The following is a 23,919-nucleotide window of genomic DNA, read 5'->3' as shown; positions in this document are numbered from 1 at the left end:
GACACTGTAATTGCCAGGCCGCATGTCCTGAGCCACCGACGAGATGAAACCACGCCAGAAAATCACGAAAACTTTGTCGGCCAATCCAGCGGGTATCATCTATATACATTTAAACAATAAAGTTACAACCTTACCTTGAAAGACAATTCTAGATTTTCACCACCCCATGTCTCTAAACCTGGATCATATGTTCCTAGTTTAGCAAAATATTCTTTATCTATACTGAAAATACCACCAGGCATAGTTGGAGATCTACAAAGAGACATATACTATTGTCAAAGTCTCTGAGCATTATTTGCAATTGTAGGGAATAGGTCATATTTTCCACGGCCGTATTCCCGCTAAAATGTACTGAAAAGAAAAGAAAATCAACGACAGATAATACTCGATTAGACTGGATTAAATCGGATTAAAAAAGGAGCGATTAAAGTATTTAAGCGATGATTATAAGTGTCCAATGTGTTAAAAAGATTTAAATTCGTGAATATTGAAGTGAGCTGATCGCCCTGTAGAGATTCATCTTTCACAACATCGATAAGTTGGGGTGAAATACTCAATTATATAGACAGGCTTTGGGAATAATCTGATAAAATAAAATGTATTGAATTGTTCAGATTCTCCAAGAAGGCCTCCGTGCAACTAACAACTGATTTGAGTTTGGTTTACAGTAAAGTATGGAGAACTTGCCGTAATGGTTCGGCCATCTCTTTCCGGATATCCCAGATATCACGCGGTACTTTGACCCATGTAAAGGTCATATCCTTCCAATGGAAAGCACCCACCATATCAATAACAGCCTCACCATATTCGAGAGTTATGTCGTCAATATTATCCAGCGTCGGAAATACAACACTTTGTCTAGATTTAGCTTCGCTTATCCGGAACAATAACGGTTCCAGCCAACCTAGAATATAAGACATAGAGTTAACTGTATACATATGAACCACTTGGACTGAGCGGAACAATAACGGTTCCAGCCAACCTAGAATATAAGACACATAGTTAACTGTATACATATGAACCACTTGGACTGGGCGGAACAATAACGGTTCCAGCCAACCTAGAATATAAGACACAGAGTTAACTGTATACACATGAACCACTTGGACTGAGCGGAACAATAACGATTCCAGCCAACCTAGAATATAAGACACAGGGTTAACTGTATACACATGAACCACTTGGACTGAGCGGAACAATAACGGTTCCAGCCAACCTAGAATATAAGACTGTTTCAATGGCATTTAGTAATTGAACTAGAGTATACAGGTCACAATTCTATGGAATACAATTACTGCTTTTTACTGAGCGACGTTTCGACTAGGCTTCTCTAGTCATTATCAAGCTATGATAAAAAATGAAAATATGACAGGACAATATATACATGTACACCACAATGCTAAGTTAATGATGACAAACCAGGGATGTAACTAATATCGGCATCCCTGCATCGCATCAAGAAAGTAAGATTATTACATACATGTACATATTTTCCTTCTGTTCTTCGTATGTAATAATCTTACTTTCTTGATGCGATGCAGGGATGCCGATATTAGTTACATCCCTGGTTTGTCATCATTAACTTAGCATTGTGGTGTACATGTATATATTGTCCTGTCATATTTTCATTTTTTATCATAGCTTGATAATGACTAGAGAAGCCTAGTCGAAACGTCGCTCAGTAAAAAGCAGTAATTGTATTCCATAGAATTGTGACCTGTATAGAATATAAGACACAGAGTTAACTGTATACATATGAACCACTTGGACTGGGCGGAACAATAACGGTTCCAGCCAACCTAGAATATAAGACACAGAGTTAACTGTATACATATGAACCACTTGGACTGGGCGGAACAATAACGGTTCCAGCCAACCTAGAATATAAGACACAGAGTTAACTGTACACATATGAACCACTTGGACTGGGCGGAATAATAACGGTTCCAGCCAACCTAGAATATAAGACACAGAGTTAACTGTATACATATGAACCACTTGGACTGGGCGGAACAATAACGGTTCCAGCCAACCTAGAATATAAGACACAGAGTTAACTGTATACATATGAACCACTTGGACTGAGCGGAACAATAACGGTTCCAGCCAACCTAGAATATAAGACACAGAGTTAACTGTAAACATATGAACCACTTGGACTGAGCGGAACAATAACGGTTCCAGCCAACCTAGAATATAAGACACATAGTTAACTGTACACATATGAACCACTTGGACTGGGCCGAACAAAGACCCCACTGGATGAATCATTTAAGCTGAAGGTTGCCGAACCTGCTAACCAACCGAGTTGTCTGTAAAACCCACAACCCCTTCAGATCCTTGATTTACATGCGGGTCGACCCAATTTCCCAATAGATCCCCAATATACTATAACTGATTAAACCTGAATGCCTCAAATATACAGCGAACATACATCGTCTGTCATCAAAATAAAATAAAGAGTACCGTGAAAAACAAGCAGCTGAAGTTTGTGATTGGGGGACATATCGCTAGGATCTTAGAAATTTCAACTAGTCCCAAAACGAGACCACTCAACAACTAGAGTTTTTCAAGAGCAAACATTACGACCAACCCATATACCAAAACAAGACTTTATCCATACCGATCATTTTAATCAATCATGAACGCGTAATAGAGGCGCCCCCTAGTTACGGGCGAGATATGTCGAAAATTTAATCGAATGTAGTATGGTTCATTGTACCATTTGTTGATCACCTGCACATTCGGCTTTACGACTTCATCGAAGTGGGGGGTCACGGTGGCTAAGTGGGTAAGACGCTGGCTCACTAGCCTGGAGGTCGGGTGTTCGATCTCTGCATTGGCCGAGAAAGTTCATCCAGATTTGCCGGCGTGGTTCCCCCTTGTCAGTGATACAGGGCGGAGGGCCTGACAAGGAGTTGTCTAGTCGTTCGGATGGGACGAAAACCGAGGTTCCGTGTACACATTGGCGTGAACGTAAAAGATCCTTTGACAGTTGGAATTCGATATAAGAGTAGCCCATAGTGCCGCTGTTCGGGTAAAATTTCCCGCATAGCACATTGTATGGCTTATGCCCGTCAATATCCAATGAAATCACTCACCAATCAGGCACTCTACGTGCGAGTCTAGGAATGTCAGTACCGGTGCTGTGGCATTTCGATACCCAACTAACCGTGCCCGGATTAAACCTTCTCTTTGTGGTAGCCGGATTAACCGAACTTTTGGTAGTGTGGAGATGTAGTTATCCAATGGTGCTTTGAGATGATCTGAAAGTCAATATTATATTTAAACATATCAGAATATTCGCACTGACACTCGATTTTTAAATATTATCAACAGCACTATAAAACATCGAACCATCCGGAAACTAATCTTGTTGGTTCTTATCAAGGTTGATAGATTAGCTTTTGTTGCAAAGAAATAACATCAAAAAATATATAATCACGAGACGTCTGTCCCAATTATACTTGGTAGCTCTGAAAAAGAACATTTAAACAAACAGCTGAGACAAGCTAAATTTTTTAACACAATTAAATTGAGAAAATGGAGCTATTGGCATGTAGTGTGCAATAACCGAAATTTTGCCCAGACAGCGGCGCTACGACATACTTTTTATTTCGAATTAGATCAGTTAAGTGCACGTCAATGTGTACACGAGACCTTGTTGTTTTTCAATCCTTAATGAAGCACCGCGGTTCCCTATTGTAGTTCTATATTGTTCTTTTGTTAATTCCCTCTCAGATGGGGGTGGAGTTGTCAAACGGTTAACGTGCGCGTTGTACCATAAGGTCTGTCACTGATTCAAGTGGCGTGGTTTCGATTCCTCGCTTGTACGTAACAAGCAGTAGATGTGACTGTCCAACCTCGTGGGTTTTCTCCGTTCCCCCCCCCCCCCCTCACTGCTAAGGACCGTTACGCGCAATAAGATTATTGATATAAAATTAACCATATGTTAGTCCCGAAATGACCTAGTTTGTGTCGAGTGGACGTTAAACCCCATTTATCACATGGATAAATATTAGTTGAACTAAATAGAATATAGAAAAAGCGAAGGGAAATAATAGATGGAGTAAAGTAATAAGGTTTAAACTGGATACAAGGTACTATGGGGTAAACTGGGTACAAGGTACTATTGGGTAAACTGGGTAGAAGGTACTATGGGGTTACCTGGGTACAAGGTACTATGGGGTAAACTTGGTACAACGTACTATGGGTTAAACTGGGTACAAGGTACTATGGTTTAAACTGGGTACAAGGTACTATAGTATTTATATTGTTTGGGAAATAACATTGACCGTTATCAGACCATTTATAATTTTAAAAACAAACAACACTTTACCTAAGTCTGAGAAGTCATCTATCAGAATGATTTCTCGTACTAGATGTGGCGGTGATCGATCCAACACACTATGAACAGTTCGTAACAGAGTCGACCAAGCCTCATTATGAAAACAGATGATAATAGCAGTGTCTGGTAAGTTTTTTCCATAAATTTTCGTTAAGCAACTAAAAGTACCAAATTTTAGACAGACATTGAAAAAGGTACAATTTAAGACAGCTTAGTTATCTGTTTACTATGTTGAACTAACATTTGGAGTTTCAAATAATATGATTTATTCTGTTTAATATATTGACGAATTCAACCAAACCAAACCTACCTTTCGTCCCGTTTATCCGGGAGAGTTCTATGGAGAGAAATTTTCTCGCTGGCATATTCATTGAAATAATTTCTTTTAAACAAGGCTTGGTATCTGTCTCTTTCTGTCTGGTTGAGCTGTTCTACATTTATATTTACAGGTTGTCCCATTTCACCAAAAGCTAATTCAAAAAAATTCAAAAAAATTCTAAAGGCCAGGAAGAGTAGTTATAAGAATTGTCGTTAACGGACCGGCTGTATATAATCTGAGACTAGGATTTATCGGCACTTTAGCTGTCATGCATTTACGGAACTAATGTTCAATGATACTGATGCATTTGTAATTATTTGACAAAATTTGGTTAATAAAATATTATATTAAAGCTTACAATGTTTCGAAGACAACTGAAGCGACAGTGGTCTATATGGAGTATGAATTTTGAAAGAGTATTATTAAAAGATACGTCATATATAGATTGTAGCTCACATTAATTTTATACTTATAAAATATTGATAACGACTACCTTGTTTTCTATCGGAAGCAAGACCTGCTACCATTATGGTACCCGTATCTTCACTTTGACCATTTTCCATAGCAGTATCTTCCGGTAAAACATTTATCCAACCATTCTGTTCCGTTGCTTTTCGAGGAATGCCCCCTTGTAAATATTTCAAAGTTATGCTTTGAACTGGTGAATCGTTTATTTCCACGGATTCTTCGTGGATAAGATTTTTATTGGATTTTCTAAGTTCAAATTTATTACTTACAATTCCCGTTTCCACATCGTTCCTACCATTGGTCTGCTCCGTTGATTGTGGAAGTTCATTCACATCTTGTAAAACTGCTATATCACCACTGACATGACTGATTTTATTGTCAATGTTTTTTTCATTAGGATTATATTCTTGTAGATCGCCAGGCAGTTGTTTCTTACTTTGGAGATCTTCATTATCGATCAAAATATGTTCAGCGCTATATAGAGAGTTTTCATGGTTTTGTGTACTAATATCAAATATGTCTGCACTCACAACTCGACTCCCTTCATTTAACGTCCCTTCCTCCCCCCTTTCCTTCAACTGCCCTATACCCACATTTTCAAACTGTTTGACGTTAGTCTCTGTAAACAAGAAAACGCCCACCATCAAAAACCAAATAAAACATAATGAAAAAATAAACCTGAGAATGAGTTGAGATTTTATAGTCATTGTTTTTACACCACCGAGAATTTAATTTATAAATAAATAATTGACAGAAAGTGGGCGTTACTTGCTTTTTTCTCCCATTTTACTCAGAGTTTCCTAAATATTGTTCGACGGCATTATCATAGTTATTATCATAGGTATTAATATGCTGTAAGTGTTGTTATGATACTGCATATATCCAACGTTATTATCATACCATATACAGTTCAACGTTATTATCATACTACACATAGTTCAACGTTATTATCATCATCATTTTACTATCACAGCACGCCCAGTTCAGTGTTATCTTCATCATTGTTATGTGTAGTTCAACGCCAGTATCATCACCATCATTGTTATTTTCATACCACGTGTAGTTCAGCGTTATCATGTTTTAGTCGATGGTCATTCATTCTTGTAATATCCACAAAAAACTAATACTACACGAATAAATTACGACTCAAACATTCCTTGGTTATTGGGTTGACTAAAGATTAAATTTTACAGAAGAATATATTCTAAGAAGAATTTAAAAGTTTAACCGTGATATTTTTAAGTAATTCGCGGACCAGAGAACACAGGCAATAAATGAAACCGGTGTAGGTTACATTGAATGATCAGTTTATTGAATCGAACATCATATGTTACCATAATCTCTAATATATTAAATGGACATACCATAACGGACACAAGGGGTGTTAGAAAAATTCTAGAATATAAAGGGTCGCCTGCCCAACCAATTGCGCCCAACCCCACCCCACCAATATCAAAATCGTACCATATGTTAGTCCCGAAATGACATAGATAGACGTTACCCGCCCCCCCTCTCTTTCTTAAAATGTTTCTCACTTAACTTTAAGTTTTTAGACTACTTGATTTTTTATACTTTTCACCGATATGGTTACTCGTATAGGTAATTTTTACTTCAATATGTTTACATTCATATTTCTTGTAACATATAGCAGATCATGGCTCATGCTGGAATTACACAATGGTTTCTCTGGGTTATATTCCTGATTGTTTTCAAATTTGAGTGAAGTCTGAATCACTACAGGCCCGGGACTGTACAGCGCAGTGAACGCTTACGGTTAGAGCCCGGATCCATTCACCAAATCTGATATGCACGTCTGTTTGTAATTTCTACGTATTGTGTCTTGTCCGTAGATTTTTATTGTGTAAATTATGTGTGATACACCCCCCCCCCCCCGAACTTTAAATATTGAATATTTAGTTTTTATGAGTAAATTGTGCTAAATTGTCATATTTTAAAGACATACTCAGATAGCCTGTTCTCGTGTTTTTTGAGACTTTAAGTATATAAATATGTTAGTATATCATTATAGTTTAGGTGAATATACTTGTTCATAGACACGTTGAACTTTTTTTCAGACCGGTAAGTGTATTATAAAATACAAATATTTCTCGGTGAAATGTCCTTTGGATAACTAGAATAAATTATTTGATATGTAGAGTGAATATGTAGCTATATTGCCATCTGTGTCTTATAATATCTATAATATATTCACACCTGACACACAATATCCAAGTTTCAAGTAAACACAATATTCCAGTTATTATTTCCTCACCTGTTACAGATTGTCTGGTAAATATGTTGAAATGAAGGGTAGATCTAGGCTCACATTACAATCACACTGCCAATTGAAAGACTAACATTTTTATACGCTCAAAGTGCAGGTCTATAATGTCGTTGTACTGCCCATCGGCCCGTCCGTCAACAATTTGCTTGTGAACAATTTTTAACGGAATCTTTTTTTTTCATATTTGGTTGAGAGGACGAACCCTATCCATTTTCAGCTTTTATCACCCAAGACAGCTGAAACATATTCGTTGTTTAATTACGTCACGATTCTACTCACACCAGAATTGAATGTCGTATCACAAGGTTCCAGACTGACAATCGAACATCACCTTTCTGAACGCGATAGTTTTAACATACTTTTTTTAAAACAAAAAAAAATTCGTTTGAAGCATTGAGGTTATGGGGATGGGGGGGGGGGTCTTTTCAGGCGTATCCCCACCCTACTCCCCTCCTTTAACGATAAAGGCTAATTTATTTTCAAATTTGGTGTTAAGCATTGAGGCATTCAGTGTTCACGACTTTCCGTTCTGAAGTTATCCCCATTTTACCGAAAACCTGGTGAGTGCGATAGAGGTTACATTGCGCTGGTTAACGGTCATGAGAGGTCAAACCCTATCGTTTTTCAGCTCTCTACGAGTTTCTGTTCTAGGTGATCATTAATTGCAAAACAAAAATACATGTATAAAGAAAGAAAGCTGAACATCTAATGAATTAAATGATTCCTAGATCCATGAAACTAGACAGTATTTTTTAACTTAGATAATCTTTTATTTTATCCCAATTTTTGGAGTTTTTAATTTATTTCTCCTTTTTTTTATTACGCGTTGGTCGGTCATTTTTATTTTTTATTTTGTTAGTAGGAAGTTTGCTAGTTGTAGGTTACAAAATTATACATCATTTACGCTCCTTTCCTACAATGATCGTGAACGTCCGATTTTGTCACAAGGACAATAAGATTTTTAACTAAAATAACATATTCAGCACGAGGAACGCTCACATAAAGAAATATTGTACTAATAGTAAATGCAGGAGGACCGCACTACACGCAAAACAAAATTCTACAAGATAAATTTTTATAATCAATGTTAATTTGAACTCTTGAAGATAGTCGTCGTTCTTAATAAAAGAAGAATCGCATGGAGAATACTGATTTGTACACATTTTCAGAATATCGTAGCCAACTAGTGGGTTTAGTACCAGTCAGTTTGTTTTTTTCTGACATACACTTGGACGGATACCCTTCATAAGCACACTCAGCAGTTCTAGGTCAGACTCGCCAAGAAGCAGCTACATAGGTTTTAGGGTGACATAGTTTTCAACGTGTAAAATGGGTACTCTCAGATAACTAAAAACACAACACAGTTTATATGGAAATACAATCACTGGTTTATAAGTATAGCACGACGTTTCGACAAGTATTCTCTTATCGTTATCAAGCACAAATGATATTTAGTTAAACTAAACGAAAAGACCACTTGACAAACGTATATCAGAACATAAGTCTAGAGCCAAAACTAATGTATCCGCAATAGCAGAACATATAAGCAAGAACCAGGGCCACGAACCAGACTGGAAGAATGTCCAAAACTTAGCCATACATAAACACCAAAAGAAAAACAGGAAAATCATAGAAGCCATCCAAATCAAACGCCACAGCCCAGAACTAAATAGAGACACAGGGTTATATATACCAAAGGCCTATGATGAACTAATTAAGATGGAGAAATAGTTGTCTATTGGCCCATAGTTTTCCTATTTGTTTCTTTTGGACATTTCTAGTTATTATATAACCTAATTTTAATCACATTGTTTTCTTCTTTTGTTGTTCCTTTTTGGCCATTTCTACATATTTTAAAACCTAACTTCAATCATACTGCTCTCCCCCCCACCTCTCCCCCTTAATTAGCTTAGAGAAGTATAATACCTGTTATATAAACCATATTTTGTAATTACCAAATTAAGGGGTTATACTGTATACATCCATTATTATACATTTCTTACTTATAGGGCTTCAAATTGTTTATTTTGTCTATATCAAATTTATGGCTTTGTTGCTCCCTGACTATTGTTAACCACTGATTATTGTTAACCCCTATCAATTAACTAATATTTAAGTTTTAATTATCCTTTGATCAATTTATACATTATTATAAATATCTTATTAATAGGGCTTCAAATTGTGTTTATTTTGTCTATATCAAATATATGGCTTTGTTGCTCCCTGGTCACTGTTAACCCCCATCAATTAACTATATTTAAGTTTTAATTACCCTTTGATCAATTTAACTATTATCTTGTATTATAACAGCATTTATCTATGGCTTCTTTTTTGTTTTACTATAAATATCACCTTTTAGTTTAACTAAATATCATTTGTGCTTGATAACGATAAGAGAATACTTGTCGAAACGTCGTGCTATACTTATAAACCAGTGATTGTATTTCCATATAAACTGTGTTGTGTTTTTAATGTGTTCAATCGCTAAATGCCACTCAAGGATTATATCTCAGATAACTCACAGAAGATTTATTCCCAAAGTACTGCAGGATTTTAAGTCGACCACTTGCCCTATCATACCTGACCAATATCAACAAAAATTCGAGTAGGCGCGTTTTGAAATTTGGGCAAAAAATTGGTCGTAATATGGCAAATTTTGACCAAAAACAACAATTTCCAGTTAAGTTGTCATTAATTTATTTTCACTGCATCGCGTAATTGTTGTCGCCTAGGGGTCCCCATAGAACAAGTAAGATCGCAAATTGCTGACCCCAAGGGTTATCGGTTTTTTTTCAATGTTTGAATGGTAACAAGGACATTGATGAATTTATAAACACTTATGATGTTTACTTCCCTCATCAATCATTATAATTAGTTGTTGATGCTTTTTTTTTTGAAGATATTAATTCCGTGCCTTCTTATAGTCTTTCATAATATTCTAGAATATGGTGCATATACGGCTAAATCTCTTTGTTAAGGCCAGCTCATTTTGAGTCAAGGTCGACGTGATGTAAACAAGGTTAAGGCACGTGATTATTGGCGAGATTGTAGGGTTTGTTAGGATTTGGATTAGCGCTAGCCCTGTTTACATCTCGTGAGCCGACCTCATCATTTAACACTAACCGTGCATCTACCCAACGATGTGGTGTTGTGGTATAGAACAGTGTAGGAGATTATACTGCCAACGGGGCGAGAACACTAATGCGTCTATTGTCATAAGTTGAATGATGACATACAATGTATGTAGATTAACATAATGTTTATTATTAAAGTTGAAATGATGATTAATAACTATAACTGTATACTCATCGTACATGATATGACGTATGACGTAAAACGATTAACTGAAATACACAAATACACAAGAGCAAATATGGGAATATAATTATGAAAAGTGTGAAATAAGATAATAATACTGGTAGTGTTAACATTACACAAGGTAATCAACTTTTCAAGCCAAGGGACAGGCTCATGAATGCCGACAGTAAGGTACATAATGCAATCATGGCTTTACTAAGTTAAAATACCAAACAAAATAACAAAACATTTCTATAAATAATCATAGAGCAAAACATAATACATGTACTATTATTCTCCAGTATAACGAAATACGTTTAAGGGGAGACAACTGCTAATATTAACTTTATCTAACCATAGAACTGTAGCAATCTATGAATATGGTATAATACAAAAACTGTTGTGGAATGTATTTTACTCCCAAGGTCAACGCCATTGTTTAGATATATTAATTAGCTCACTAAACAGACTACACCTAATAACAATAGAGATACGACAAGCGACCAGTCAAATAGCATGAGAAGCGGACCTGACGGGAATCTGATCAACCCAATGCCATGACTCACGAGTGTGGAGCGTGATGACAATGTTGCAATAATACATATATTCGCTAAACATTGGTATATCGTGAAATAGTGTTATTCGTAAACATTGGTATATCGATCAGAGAGATAGATTTATGATGACAGTGAACAATAAAATGGTTGACGAAGGGTTATAACAGTGTTGAATAAGATAAAACGTAAGAAACACGCCAGTTTATATTCACACTGAAAATAAAACTTGTGTTGGATCACAATAACACAAAAGTTGTGTAGATTTATAAAATCTTGTGTGTTTTTTCATATCATTAACACAAGTAATGCGTAACGTCGACGATTTTTTTTCTTTTAAAGTAAACTCCATACAAAGTCTGAAATCGGGAGTCCACAAGTTTAAGAAAAGAAGTAAAAGGCTTAATTCATATCCCGAAAATTAGGTGCTGTTCTTCACTGGAAGGGTGTGGGTACTAATTAATCAGACAATTATTGTCAGACAGACTTGAATGTTAATTGGTGTTAAGTTGTCTGTATAGTTAAAATGCCTGGTTGTCTTTTTTTATTGGCCCAATAAACTGATAGATCAAAGGAATATATACTATATTGTAATGGGTTGATGTAATCGAAATTGGCCAGTATTGGTTAACTGAAAAGTAACCAATCAAATTTAATTGATCGTCCAGATGTATCTCATGATCGATTTATTGATATAATGGTTCTCCGAGTTATCTATATTTTATTATGTGCATCAACAGAGTGCTTTAGGCGTGATATTTTAGAAAATTATAATGGTTACATAGAATACCAGATCGCAGGTTTGTAAATTGTTACAAAAAAATAAAACCTTGTATTTAATTTAGCATCGATATGTTGCTTCTATGTATACATGTATTAATAAGTCATTTCGTTTAAAACAAACAAGTCAGCTTCAGAACCATTGCACCGGAAGTGTGTTTTTTTTAATGGTTTCGGGAAAAAATTTTGATGCGTCCTATAAGCGTTCCGGTAATTCAGCAATCTTATGAATCTGTCGTAATTTTTCTGAAACCATGCTTAATTATTATTAGTTATTCGGCGCTATACCGTTGTTTAAATACTTATTATTGCAAGAAACCGACTACGACCAGCAGGTAAGAATCTGTCTTGATTTCATACCCAGGTTCAATTGGCCGCCATCTTTGATTTTTATAGACGTTCGAGCAAAATGGGAAATACATGTAAATCCAGGCATGGACTATAGCTAGATACTAACTTTTGCGTTAGCTGTTTAGTTGAAATGTAATCTTATTTCTGTAAAAGAGAAAAAAATAACAATGACTAAATTAGACTTTCACTGATTCAGAACAAGCACCTGTCTTCTGAAGTTTCTCTGTATTACTCATAGTCTATACTATTTACTATAGTTTCGTTATTACTTTTTTCAGTATTAGCATGTACTCCACAAAGAAAAACTGGTAACAATTTCATATATTTAAAATGTCATCCAAATCGGATAAATACTGTGGCCGCTAGAGGGTCCACAACCTTGATATACCATATTTTTACACTTTTTGTGTACAATTTTTGTCGGATTTTCCCGAAATTCGAACGCAACCATTATTAGTGTATAACTATGATATATTCACACATTTTGTTTAAATCGGATAAAAAAAATTGTGACCTCTATAGGGTCCACAACCTTGATATACCATATTGCCCGGCAAATTTGTTTGGATTTTTACGCAATTCGAACTCCCCCATCATTAGGGTGTAACGGTGATACATTAAAAAGTTTTTTTTTTAAATTGGATAATAATTGTGACTGCTAGAGGTGCCACAAGTTAAAGCAAGATTTTTCATAAATCAAGGGCCATAATTCAGGAAGTTACGATCCGATATGCGAATATAAAAAGGAACCAACATCTTTGGGATATAAACATGTATTTCAAGTTTCATCGAAATGGGATCAAAAATGTGATTTCTAGAGGTTCCACAGCCCTGATACACAGTACTTTGATACTATTTGCGATCGAGCGGCTGCCATTTTGTCCAGCAGTTTCGGTCTGATTTTCACTCAACCATCCTTAGGTTGTAACGGTGATACAGTCGAACTGTTTTTAAAACGGATAAAAACTGTGACCTCTATAGGGTCCACAAACTAAATGTGGGCGTATAAAAACACATAACGTAATTAGAATATGCTGAAAATATTAATCTAATTGCTTCACTCTGAACCGAGATTTACGCGGTTGAATTTTAGGCCTAGCCTCGATCATCATTACTAATGTCGGTACGATAAAAAACATAGTCTCGATTATTCATTTTTTGATTTAATCACAAATACTCGTTCAGAAGCAGATATGATTCTAATCAAGTAAATATCGCAGTCTAGCGATGCCATCGAGGGTTGATTATGGTCTGGATAAGTTAATTAATGTGTAATTAATATTTTAGATAACATTTCAGGCCTAAAGAAAGACCTTTAATAGTTCTTGCATAATGTATGTTTAAGTCTCTGGTAATCATCAATAAACAGGAAGTCGTTACACCAAGGCATATTACATAGTTATTTACTCACCTGACAAGCCAATAAACAGCTCTTTAGACCAACTGATGGCTGAGATAGAGTATGCAACATCTTCGTTAAACATTAAAACTGTAAATTGGCATTTAATTTATTATCGTAGCGTTGGTTTAGACTAGTTAGGATAAATCTTGTCAAAAATCTCAATATATTCATTTTTCATTATCTATTTTTAAACTAGTATTCTTACATTATGCATCTCTTAGTCGTTTTCGCTGAATTTCCCAGTGGTTGTCTTTTGTCAAATGATACCTGACGCGGTTTGAAGCGGTATCTTACTTTTTCAGATCGTCCCATAAAGCAGCCAACATTTCAGAATGCCCGTGGACTTTATTTGTAAAAGAAAGGAGGCATAACAAAAGGGGTGACTGATACATGTATAACTTCATTTTTCATATTTGGTCAACTGTAACAAAGTACTCTATAACTTTCATCAAATTAAACGATCATTTAGGTGCTTAGAACTTTATGACCTCAACTATTTTTTGATAATAATATGATACTGATCTAATATGTGACATATATGTAACTACGTATGCTCTATGTACAAGCTCCACATGACTTCAAAGGAATAGGCACTGGTCAGTAATCATACCATGATCTGATAATGACTTCAAAGGAAATACGCAATGCAATTGGGGCTATATAACGAGACGATTAGAGACAGGGCGGGGAGGAGAAGAGAGGCTTGGACGAATGCATGGACTCACCCGAGTTCAGCCGCTGCCTTGGCAGAGGGGCGGAATGGTGGATTTAATATGGTAATAGGTTTTCCTGTTGTAGTCTATTTCCCGATGTAGTTTAGTTCATGTTGTATCTATGTAACTGTTTGATATTCTGATCCGATGTAAATAAATCATATATTTACTAAACTGGTCTACTGTTATCACTAAGATAGTGTTACACAATATACAATTTGCCTCCTGATAGCCAATAGTTACTTTGTTCATCACAACAATTACAAAATACAATGTTGCATATAAATTGTCCGAAATTACAAACACCTGCTATTGAAAATACAAAGTTTTTCTTGAATGTTCTTTTTAATAGTTTTGTACAAAGAACGTCAACTAATTGGAATCCCAGGACCTGAAAGAATAATGGTAAATATTTTTCTTAAATAAATGAATTTAGTCAGAAAATAGAAACAGTCCGTACATTCACGTGTGTTTATTCATTCTATATTTATAACCAGCGGCTGTCAGGCAGGATACGCCCACATTTTGCAAGAGAGGGATAGAGAACAAGCTAAAAACAAACGGGATTTTTTGTGCAATCAGGGGCACTAATCCAGAAAGTTATGGTCTGAAATGCGCAAGTATCAAAAGGGACTGAGATCTTTGGGATATAAAGATATGATTTAAGTTTCATCAGAATCGGACAAAAATTGTGACCTCTAGAGGGTCGACAACCTTCGTATTGCATACTTTTACATAATTTGCGTACAAAGAGCGGCCATTTTGTTGGGCAGTTTCATTTCGATTTTCCCGAAATTCGAATTCAACCTTAGTTATGGTGGAATGGTGAAATATTTAAATGTTTTTTTTAAAAAAATTGTGACCTCTAGAGAATCCGCAAGCTAAAAATGCCATTTGTCGAACAATCAGGGGCCATAATCCAGGAAGTTAAGTTCGGGTATCCGCGATTATCAAAAGGATCCGTGATCGTAGTGTGATATATTCACACATTTGTTTTAAACCTTATAAAAATTGTGACCTCTACAAGGACCACAAGCTAAAATGCGATTTTTTGTACAACCATGGGCCATAATTCAGGAAGTTAATATCCGACATGTCGAATATCGAAAGGAACCAAGATCTTTGGGTTATTGACTTACATTTCAAGTTTCACCAAAATCAAAAGAAAATTGTGACCTCTATAGGGTCCACAACATTGAGATACCATATTTTTACACTATCTGAGTACGAGGGGCGGCCATTTTGTCTGTCAGTTTTGGTCCGATATTTACGAAATTCGAACTCAACTTACCTTAGGGTGTAATGGTGATATATTCAAACGTTTTTTCAATTGGATAAAAATTGTGACCTCTAAAACCGACAAGCTAAAAACGCGATTTTTCGTACAATCAGGGGCCATAATTCAGGAAGTTACGGTCAGATATGCGCGAATATCGAAAGGAAACGAGATCTTTGGATAATAAATATAGATTTCAAGTTTCAACAAAATAGGATAAAAATTGTGACCTCTATAGGGTCCACAACCTTCATATAACATATTTTTATGCTATTTGAGAACGCGGGGGGGGGGGGGGCATTTTGTCTGTCAATTTTGGACCGATTTTCACGAAATTTGAACCCAGCCGTCCTTAGGGTGTAACGGTGATATACGAAAACGATTTTTTAAATCGGATAATAATTATGACCTCTATAGGGTCCAGAAGCTAAAAACGTGATTTTTCGTAAAAACAGGGGCCATAATCCATGAAGTTTTGATCCGATACATGCCAATATCGAAAGCAACCGATATCTTTTGGAGATAAACCTATATGTCAAGTTTCGCCAAAATTGGATAAGAATTGTGGACGGACGGACCTCCGGACGGGTAGGGGCGACGACAATATACGTCCACATGAAAATGTGGGCGTATAAAAACATGGTAATGCACGGACTTTTTCTATTTTTCTTTCATGTTCTCTTATCTAGTGACAGTCAATTTTTTTTATGAATTGTCAGATATCCTTTAACAGTCTCACACAACAACTTTTGGTCTTCGAAGGAATTATTAGTGAACAGTAATTCGCCCATGTATCTGTTATCACCCGTCACATATATAAAGGGATAACTCGTGTTTTCCTTTTGCGTTCGTCACTTTCGAACGTTCAAGCATTGATTACGCATCTATCGTGGCAATGATCTCTATAATAAAATAATATTTGGAACGTGTTAAACCAGTTCTATCAGTGATAATGACTGATACCAATATTGTCCTTTATCTAAAATTACAAATTACCACCACTACCATCAAAGTGTCACCAATTGACAGTTCTAGATGCAAGTTTATGACACAATGTCATGAAGTTTCATAGTGATGCACACACAAAAGCTATTCAACTGAGAAAGTACAAAGTTTCATAATGCTATCTCTAACAGTTTATGAGAGAGAGAGAGAGAGAGAGAGAGTGTGTTTGTGTGTAGGTCATTTCGGACTAACATATGGCTTCATATTGTTTCAATAACTCACTTGCGCGTTAGGGTCTTTAGTAGTGGGAGGAAATCAGAGGACACGAAAAATCCACAAGGTTGGATAGGAGACCCCGCTCCTTGTTACGTACAACCGGAAAATCGAAACCACGCCAGTTGATTAACAGTTTATGAGATGTGCCCCAGAATAATAATTGTAAACCAATAACTAAGTAAAAATTATTTCAATGGAAACAAGTGAATTATTAAACTGAGAAATTTTCATTTAGCAAAAGGCACAACTATATATTATAATAGGTTATATGTATAAAGATACCTTTAACGTTTTCTGCTTTTCTTTTCCAGAAATATATTGCAAGATTCTTGTCATCTCAGGACTTTGTCTAAAATGTTAATAGTTGTTAATGTCCATATTTTATACATGAATTAAACTTAAATCGGTTTTAATGTCTGATTGGGAAAATCGAGATGAACTTTCTTGGCCAACACTGGGAACGAACCCGTAACCTCCAGGCTTGCAAGCCAGAGTCTTACCCACTTAGCCAGCGTGGCTCCCCAGTACAGTACACATTGGCCATCTGGGTAATAGTTAACTAAATTAGGTGAAAAGAAAAATAAGTTACTCAGAAAAAAATGTCAACATTAATAATAATAATATTAATGTGTCCATTTATAAAGCGCTATATCCACAAAACGTGCTCATGGCGCATAATACACAAGTCTCTAATATTATAATTTAACCAGATAAGTTTTCAAGTCAGATTTGAATTTAATAAATGTAGGACTTCTGTGAAGGTCTAATGGTAGTTTGTTCCACTTTGTAGATGCAGCGACTTGGAAAGAGCCGCCGCCAAATGACTTTAACTTTCACTGAGGAACACAAAGTTATTTTCTAATTAATTGATCGTAACTGTCTAGATGGGATCTGAACTTTTAAGAGACCGCACAGGCACTTCGGAGCACTTCCATCCAGACACTGATAGGCAAGAGACAATATCTTGAAATCGATCCAGGCTTGAACAGGCGACCAATGTAGTTTTTTCAGTAGATTTGACCTACTGTCTGAACCGTCGTAAATTTTAAACTACTTAACTTTAGTTTTTATAAATTTACCTGTATGTGTGAAATTACCCCCGGTTAAATAAAATCCACAGTACAACCAAATATCCCAGCAAATAAAAAGCTTCTCTCTTGTAAAATTGAACTTCTCACAAACATCGAGAGATACAAAAATGGAATCTAATTACGTCACTTATCGGGATAGATCATTTCGTATAAGGGGATCTCAGCAAGGCTTGTCTATGGTAACGGTGTTTGTGTATGAATAAGCTATTGCTCTCGAACCCAGTAATGAGTTTAAGCGTTTACAAACATAAATACGCCCGCAGTCAGTTATTTTGTTTCCGTCTTGTATTGATTATTTGGTTAGAGAGTTGGGTGGGATTATTTGCATTGGGAGGAAACCGAAGGATCCCGAGAAAATATGAAAATGGTTAGATTTAGCGCAAACCACTCGTCATAAGAGCATCGCAGAATGCGTGTATTATTGACACGCAATCAGCGATGCCTCTTTTGACGAGTTAATTTTTGTTTTATACTTTTTTTTATAAAGAGGATAAACGATGTTTAGACATCCTGAACTATTCTTATCAAGAGTGTTTCGATTTCAGTATCCGTCGAATAAACAAAAAAAAAGTAATTTAATCAGGAATATTATTGACATGAACATTGGAACGTGAGTTAAATATGGAAATTATTGAGAAGCGGTGGCTTTTTTTCATAATTTTTGTGCTAATCATAAAACTTTGAAAATGGATTAATAACCACTGAGCATTGGGATTAGACCCCGCGTTGTGAAATATGATGACATAAAATTATGAAATGAAATGTATTTCTTTGTAAATGTTAGCCACGTTCACCGCGTTTTAAAGTTTTACATACTATAACTTTATTTAGTCATCCTTTCCATGTAATCTAAATGAAAGTCAGCCTGTCCATAATATCATAACAACTCCATAGAAACTGACATAAGGTATTTTTGTGCTATATTAATTGACAATTATTATCATCATCATCATCCTAGCCTAGGTTGGCTCTCTGTTCTCAAATCCTTGTGCCAAACAAAATTACCTTCTTATCAGTCTGTTTCATCACCACGACGTAAATGAGCAAAGTTCATTCACGGGGTCGCATGTGCACTGAAGGCAGAAAACATTCACCTAAAATAGACAATCACGTGACAATATTCATTCACTTCTTTACACATTGGACTTTTAAAATACGTAGTTACGAACTTGATTAAAACTTTTGCTTAAACTCGGCGATTTTATTTCTTATTTAGTTTATTGTACTCAATGATGTATATATTGCAACGGTTCTCGGTTCAGAGTCAATTCATGTAGTTTCATTCCTTTTCAATCTAAAAGATAGAAAACTCACTTTCGCGGCAACTTACCGACATCGTAAGACTATGAAATTTACTTTTATTCAACCGTAAAACCATGTGGTTAGTTTCTGCCTTAGTGAGTTTAGAAGTTAGGTTGTTGCTAGCTCTAAATACGCACAAAAAATGAGACCGGGAATTAACTGAACGAAATGTATTACCGTAGTCTTGATGAACCAAGATTGTAAATTTACGGTACTGGTCACAGCACTTGAATTCTAATCTTTTTAGGTCGTGTTTCGTGTGCCCTGTTTTAGATGTGTATTTTTTTTCATACTTAGCCGTGATAATTATTGGAAACATAATAGGATTATTATAAAGGATATTTAACATCTACAATATTAGTACAGTAAGAACTTTCTGCATATTGCGTTTATATGGTAAACCACGAATTTTTTTTTTCTCTCTCTCTCTCTCTTAACAATCGTTATTTGTACGTACGTTAAAAAAACCGAGGATTCCCGAATAAGTTGTTCGTTCTAGAGCAAAATTTCAAATTTTAACGTAACCAAGAACTATAAATCGTATTGTCACTAAAATTTAACTCTCTTGATAATGGGAGCCGATCATAATTTAAAGTATTTAAAAACACATGTCCAAATGGTTACATCTCGTCAAAAATCAAACGTGGCCAGGCTTCCAATGTTTATGTATGAAGTTTTTATGGTAAGTCTTATGTTAATATAAGCCCCAAATACTGTCTGTCTGTTGGATTTTCTTCAAACCCTGAACCACTCTACATCAGCGCATACTCACAATGAGCAACTAAGAAGATCAAACGGCCCAATCAATGTAGCTAGTGTTTCTGGTGGCCATATTCTAAAACATGACCAGTTTGATTAAATGGGCCGAAAAGTAAAATAAATGTAAAATAAATGTAAGCTTTGTTGGTAGGAATTGTTTCTGGAACACCTGCCACCTTTCACCAAGCTAACAATCTACGTTACACTTTTACTTCATCTAAAGCGCGTGGGTCTTTTTGTTAAGTTAATTATATAGTTTGGGATGGTTTAGGTGTTTTCTGTATAACCTTTTTATTACCATTTTCCAATATAATTAAATACTTAGCTATTTTAAACTTGATATTTAATCTACGTATCGACCTGTAAAATATGTGCCTTTTCTTCTGGTGTTCTGGTGCATGTGTTTCTTTCTTGATCATTCCAGTAGATGTTTACGGTCGACCCCCAGATCCGGATGCATTCACTTGATTTGATATCGATTGTAGCTTGCAATGTCCGTCTATGATCTTTCTTGTTTGTGGTCTTGTCGTCCTTGCTTATGTGTGGCACGGGTTTCCTGCACTTACTAGATGAGTACAGCCCAAGGTCGATTGAATCATTTTACTTCTATTTGTCGATCTAGTTACATTTGATTTTTCCCATTAACACAAAATAATTTGGTTTCCGATAATTTGATTTAATTGCCCAAGGATCTTTTCAACAAATTGAACAATTATAAAGAGCACAGTATATCCAGTGTTGTTTAATAATGTTTATTTCGATTGTACTCAATGCCCTATCAACTTTTTCAGGTATATATGGGTCGATAGCTACACCGTCAATATTATTTGTCACACAAGTTCTCATTCATTTATCACCTAAAATAATCTACTAAAAAGTTACTGTGACCACCTACATCACCCCCCTGCAGCAAAGTAGAACGTTAAAGACCCAATACCACTCTTGTTGTAACTGAATAATATGTCCCAATCTTTATTCTGTTCAACAAATTGTACTATTTTACAATATTCCAATTAATTGATGATACAAATTTCATCTTAACACACCTAATTTAAAAAATTGGACAAATTCAACTAAATGATTTGAAAAGTCTGACGTAAAGCTTTTCAAATGTGACTTGGATTTAAAAATATTTTTGAACCCTTTGGACAAGTAAAATAGGATTTAATGGATCATTTACACAACAGGTAATACACTAACACATCTAGTACTTAGAATAACGCTATTTTTTATTTTCTGGAACTGTCAAGCCAGCAAGAGTGTTATTGTCTCTTTAAACTCGATATCAAGTATTTCTTGTCTGGTAACGTCATTTAAAAAATAATATCTTTAAAAGCAAGGCATAAAAAGATGACTCATTTGTTTTTTGGCGCGTGTTCGAGGAGAAAAGCCTAAGGTTCCGCAAGTTCATGTACGATTTTTGATATGTCACAATTCCAAGATGGCTGCAATTGGACACGCTTGTACTATTATTTTTATTCAGTGTATCGGTTAAGATCGTGAGCCAATCACTATTTATTCTTCAGTAATTGTTACAACACTACAATTAGGTTGATTAAATAACCGTAGAAAGTATTGGAAATTCAGCAATTACCACGACCAGCAACCAATTAAAATGAAAGAAGTCAATAATTGTCTTAAAATGGGAGTGGTTAAATATCGATACTTATATCCTTCTGTGGTAATTAAGATAATAGTTAAAACTAAATATAAGCTTCTACACACATGTATGTATTAGATGAATGATTGAATTCAAGGGGTGCTGTACATACACCCAACGGTAAGATAAACCTGCCGACAAGAAAAATACAAAGACATTGCAAGAAATAAAAAAAAAAATATCAAATCAAGGGAATGGATCCGGGGCCAGCCGTAAGCATGCACTGTGCTGTAGGCCTACTGTGCCGACCTGTAACACAAATACGTAAGTGAAATAATGCGACATTTATTTGACGGACATCCGGACGGACAGGGGCGACGACAAGTGAGTAATCAGGGGCAAATGCCCAACAGCGAGAAATCGAGGAACCCTTCATAAATAACATTTTACGTGAAAAGTAAAAAGCCAACTAACATAGTTGACTTTATTTAGTAGTGAAAATAGCGTGTTACAAAATATTGACGGGGATAATGAAGACAGGGGTGGGGTAGGGGATGGCCGATGGTTAGCAGGTGTATCATAAGGTCTGTCATTGAGTCAACTGGCGTGGTTTCGATTCCCCGGTTGTACATGACAAGGAGTCGGATCGCTGTCCAACCACGTTGGTTTTCGCCGGCCCCTCCCACTTTTAATGACTTCTACGTGCAAGCGAATTATTGAAATAAAATTGAACCATATGTTAGTCCCGAAATGACCAAGTTTGTGTCGAGTGGACGTTAAACCCAATCTCTCTCTCTCCCTCCCTCTCTCTACCATTCGAACGACTATACTATAGTCATGCACCACTGACATGAAACTTTAGACGTATGTCCCTATTTCTATTAAACTGAGGAAAGCTATTACTTAAACATGCATTATGTAAGAAGCACATCTGCCTATTGCAGATCTTTCATTAGGCCTAAATGTTATATAAACTATTAATTAGACATTTATTAACATGAAATGACCATAGTCAACTTTTGATGGGATCTTATGTGTACAATTTTCATTGGATTTGAATCCGACCTACTTTTCAACCCCCGTTGATGCTTAAACGCAAAAATGGATTTTAAAATAAGGTTTTCTCGGCTTAGGGTGAAGCAATTTAATTGACGTTTTCAGCATACCCCTTTCACATTATCTAGTTTTTAACTATTATAGTGAGAAATGTCAGTTTTTTATATAATCTTCTAAAATGTATCTTTAATACAAGGAAACGTGGCCTTATGTAAAAGAGGTCGCAACGACAACACGGTTTTGATAGTAATCAATTGAAAGCCAAATTGTTTAATCTTTTGGCCATGAAGTATTTTGACTATTTTTCTATAATTGACGCTGGCGGATCAATAGCATTATAAAATACATTCGCCATAATAGGTTTTCCAATATCTCAATTTTATTCTTACGTTTGTTTTTGTAGTGCATATAATTATTGCAATTAGCAAAACGACATAAAACATGCACTCCATTAATGTGGTGTCACTGGCAAATATCGTGTATCAAGACTGCGGTTGGAAGAACAAAGACCGCAAATGTGAAAGTAAGTTTTGATTCATTTTTCTTTTTATTGTCATTGCAAATAGGAAATAACTGAAGTTGATGTATTATATTTAAAAAATATAATCCAGAAAATGACCAAACAATTCATTGAGACGGAAAACTGTGATGGACTTTTTGGGGTACGTTCATGGTTCTTGTGAAAATAATTTGACCGTCCATTGATGTTATAACTCCGTCTAATTAAAATATATATACATATCTTCCTGCTCAATTCCGAATCTTTTTCTATCATGCTGACTTTCAACCATATACAGATTATTGTTCCTCAGTATGGGACCGTTGTGACGATTAATCTCTTGAAGGTCATTCTCGACAGTAAATAATAGCCTGAAAATTAATTTTAGATGTAAAATATACTGCTGACGTTTACCCCATCATCGGTATCCCCAGTGTTTTCATTCCGTTCTACTCCACTATATCCTGGGTTAATCCATAGAGTTTCCACGAATCAATCAAGAAACAGTTTACAAACCAGTCGTTTCGCCTTCGATTTTATAAGGGTAATTAACTAAATTACTGAATGATTTATGTAAAAAATGTATATATTTCTAATTC

General features: G+C 35.6%; 1 protein-coding gene across 1 annotated transcript; it reads right to left on the bottom strand.

Annotated features, from left to right (window-relative positions):
- Nucleotides 1-341: 341 nt before the first annotated feature.
- On the bottom strand, nt 342-6,528 carry LOC126815837 (uncharacterized). The gene is made up of 6 exons (XM_056099915.1): nt 5,161-6,528; nt 4,659-4,818; nt 4,340-4,506; nt 3,102-3,266; nt 2,171-2,189; nt 342-351 (listed from the first exon to the last, which is right to left on the bottom strand). Exons 1-6 carry the CDS (start codon nt 5,840-5,842, stop codon nt 342-344), a joined length of 1,203 nt encoding a protein of 400 aa, XP_055955890.1. The 5' UTR covers nt 5,843-6,528.
- Nucleotides 6,529-23,919: the final 17,391 nt, after the last annotated feature.

The sequence above is a fragment of the Patella vulgata genome, chromosome 3 (genome assembly GCF_932274485.2).
Source record: "Patella vulgata chromosome 3, xgPatVulg1.2, whole genome shotgun sequence".
NCBI classification, from domain to species: Eukaryota; Metazoa; Mollusca; class Gastropoda; family Patellidae; genus Patella; species Patella vulgata.
The sequence above is the reverse complement of the archived record's forward strand: the minus strand, read 5'-3'. Positions and strand labels throughout refer to the sequence as shown.

Excerpts from the sequence above, each read along its gene's own strand:
- LOC126815837 (XM_056099915.1), bottom strand. The coding sequence starts at position 5,842 with ATGACTATAAAATCTCAACTCATTCTCAGGTTTATTTTTTCATTATGT. Across the intron at positions 4,819-5,160 it reads TGCTTCCGATAGAAAACAAG|CTTTTGGTGAAATGGGACAA; the intron begins GTAGTCGTTATC and ends TTTTTGAATTAG. Across the intron at positions 3,267-4,339 it reads AGATGACTTCTCAGACTTAG|ATCATCTCAAAGCACCATTG; the intron begins GTAAAGTGTTGT and ends ATTGACTTTCAG.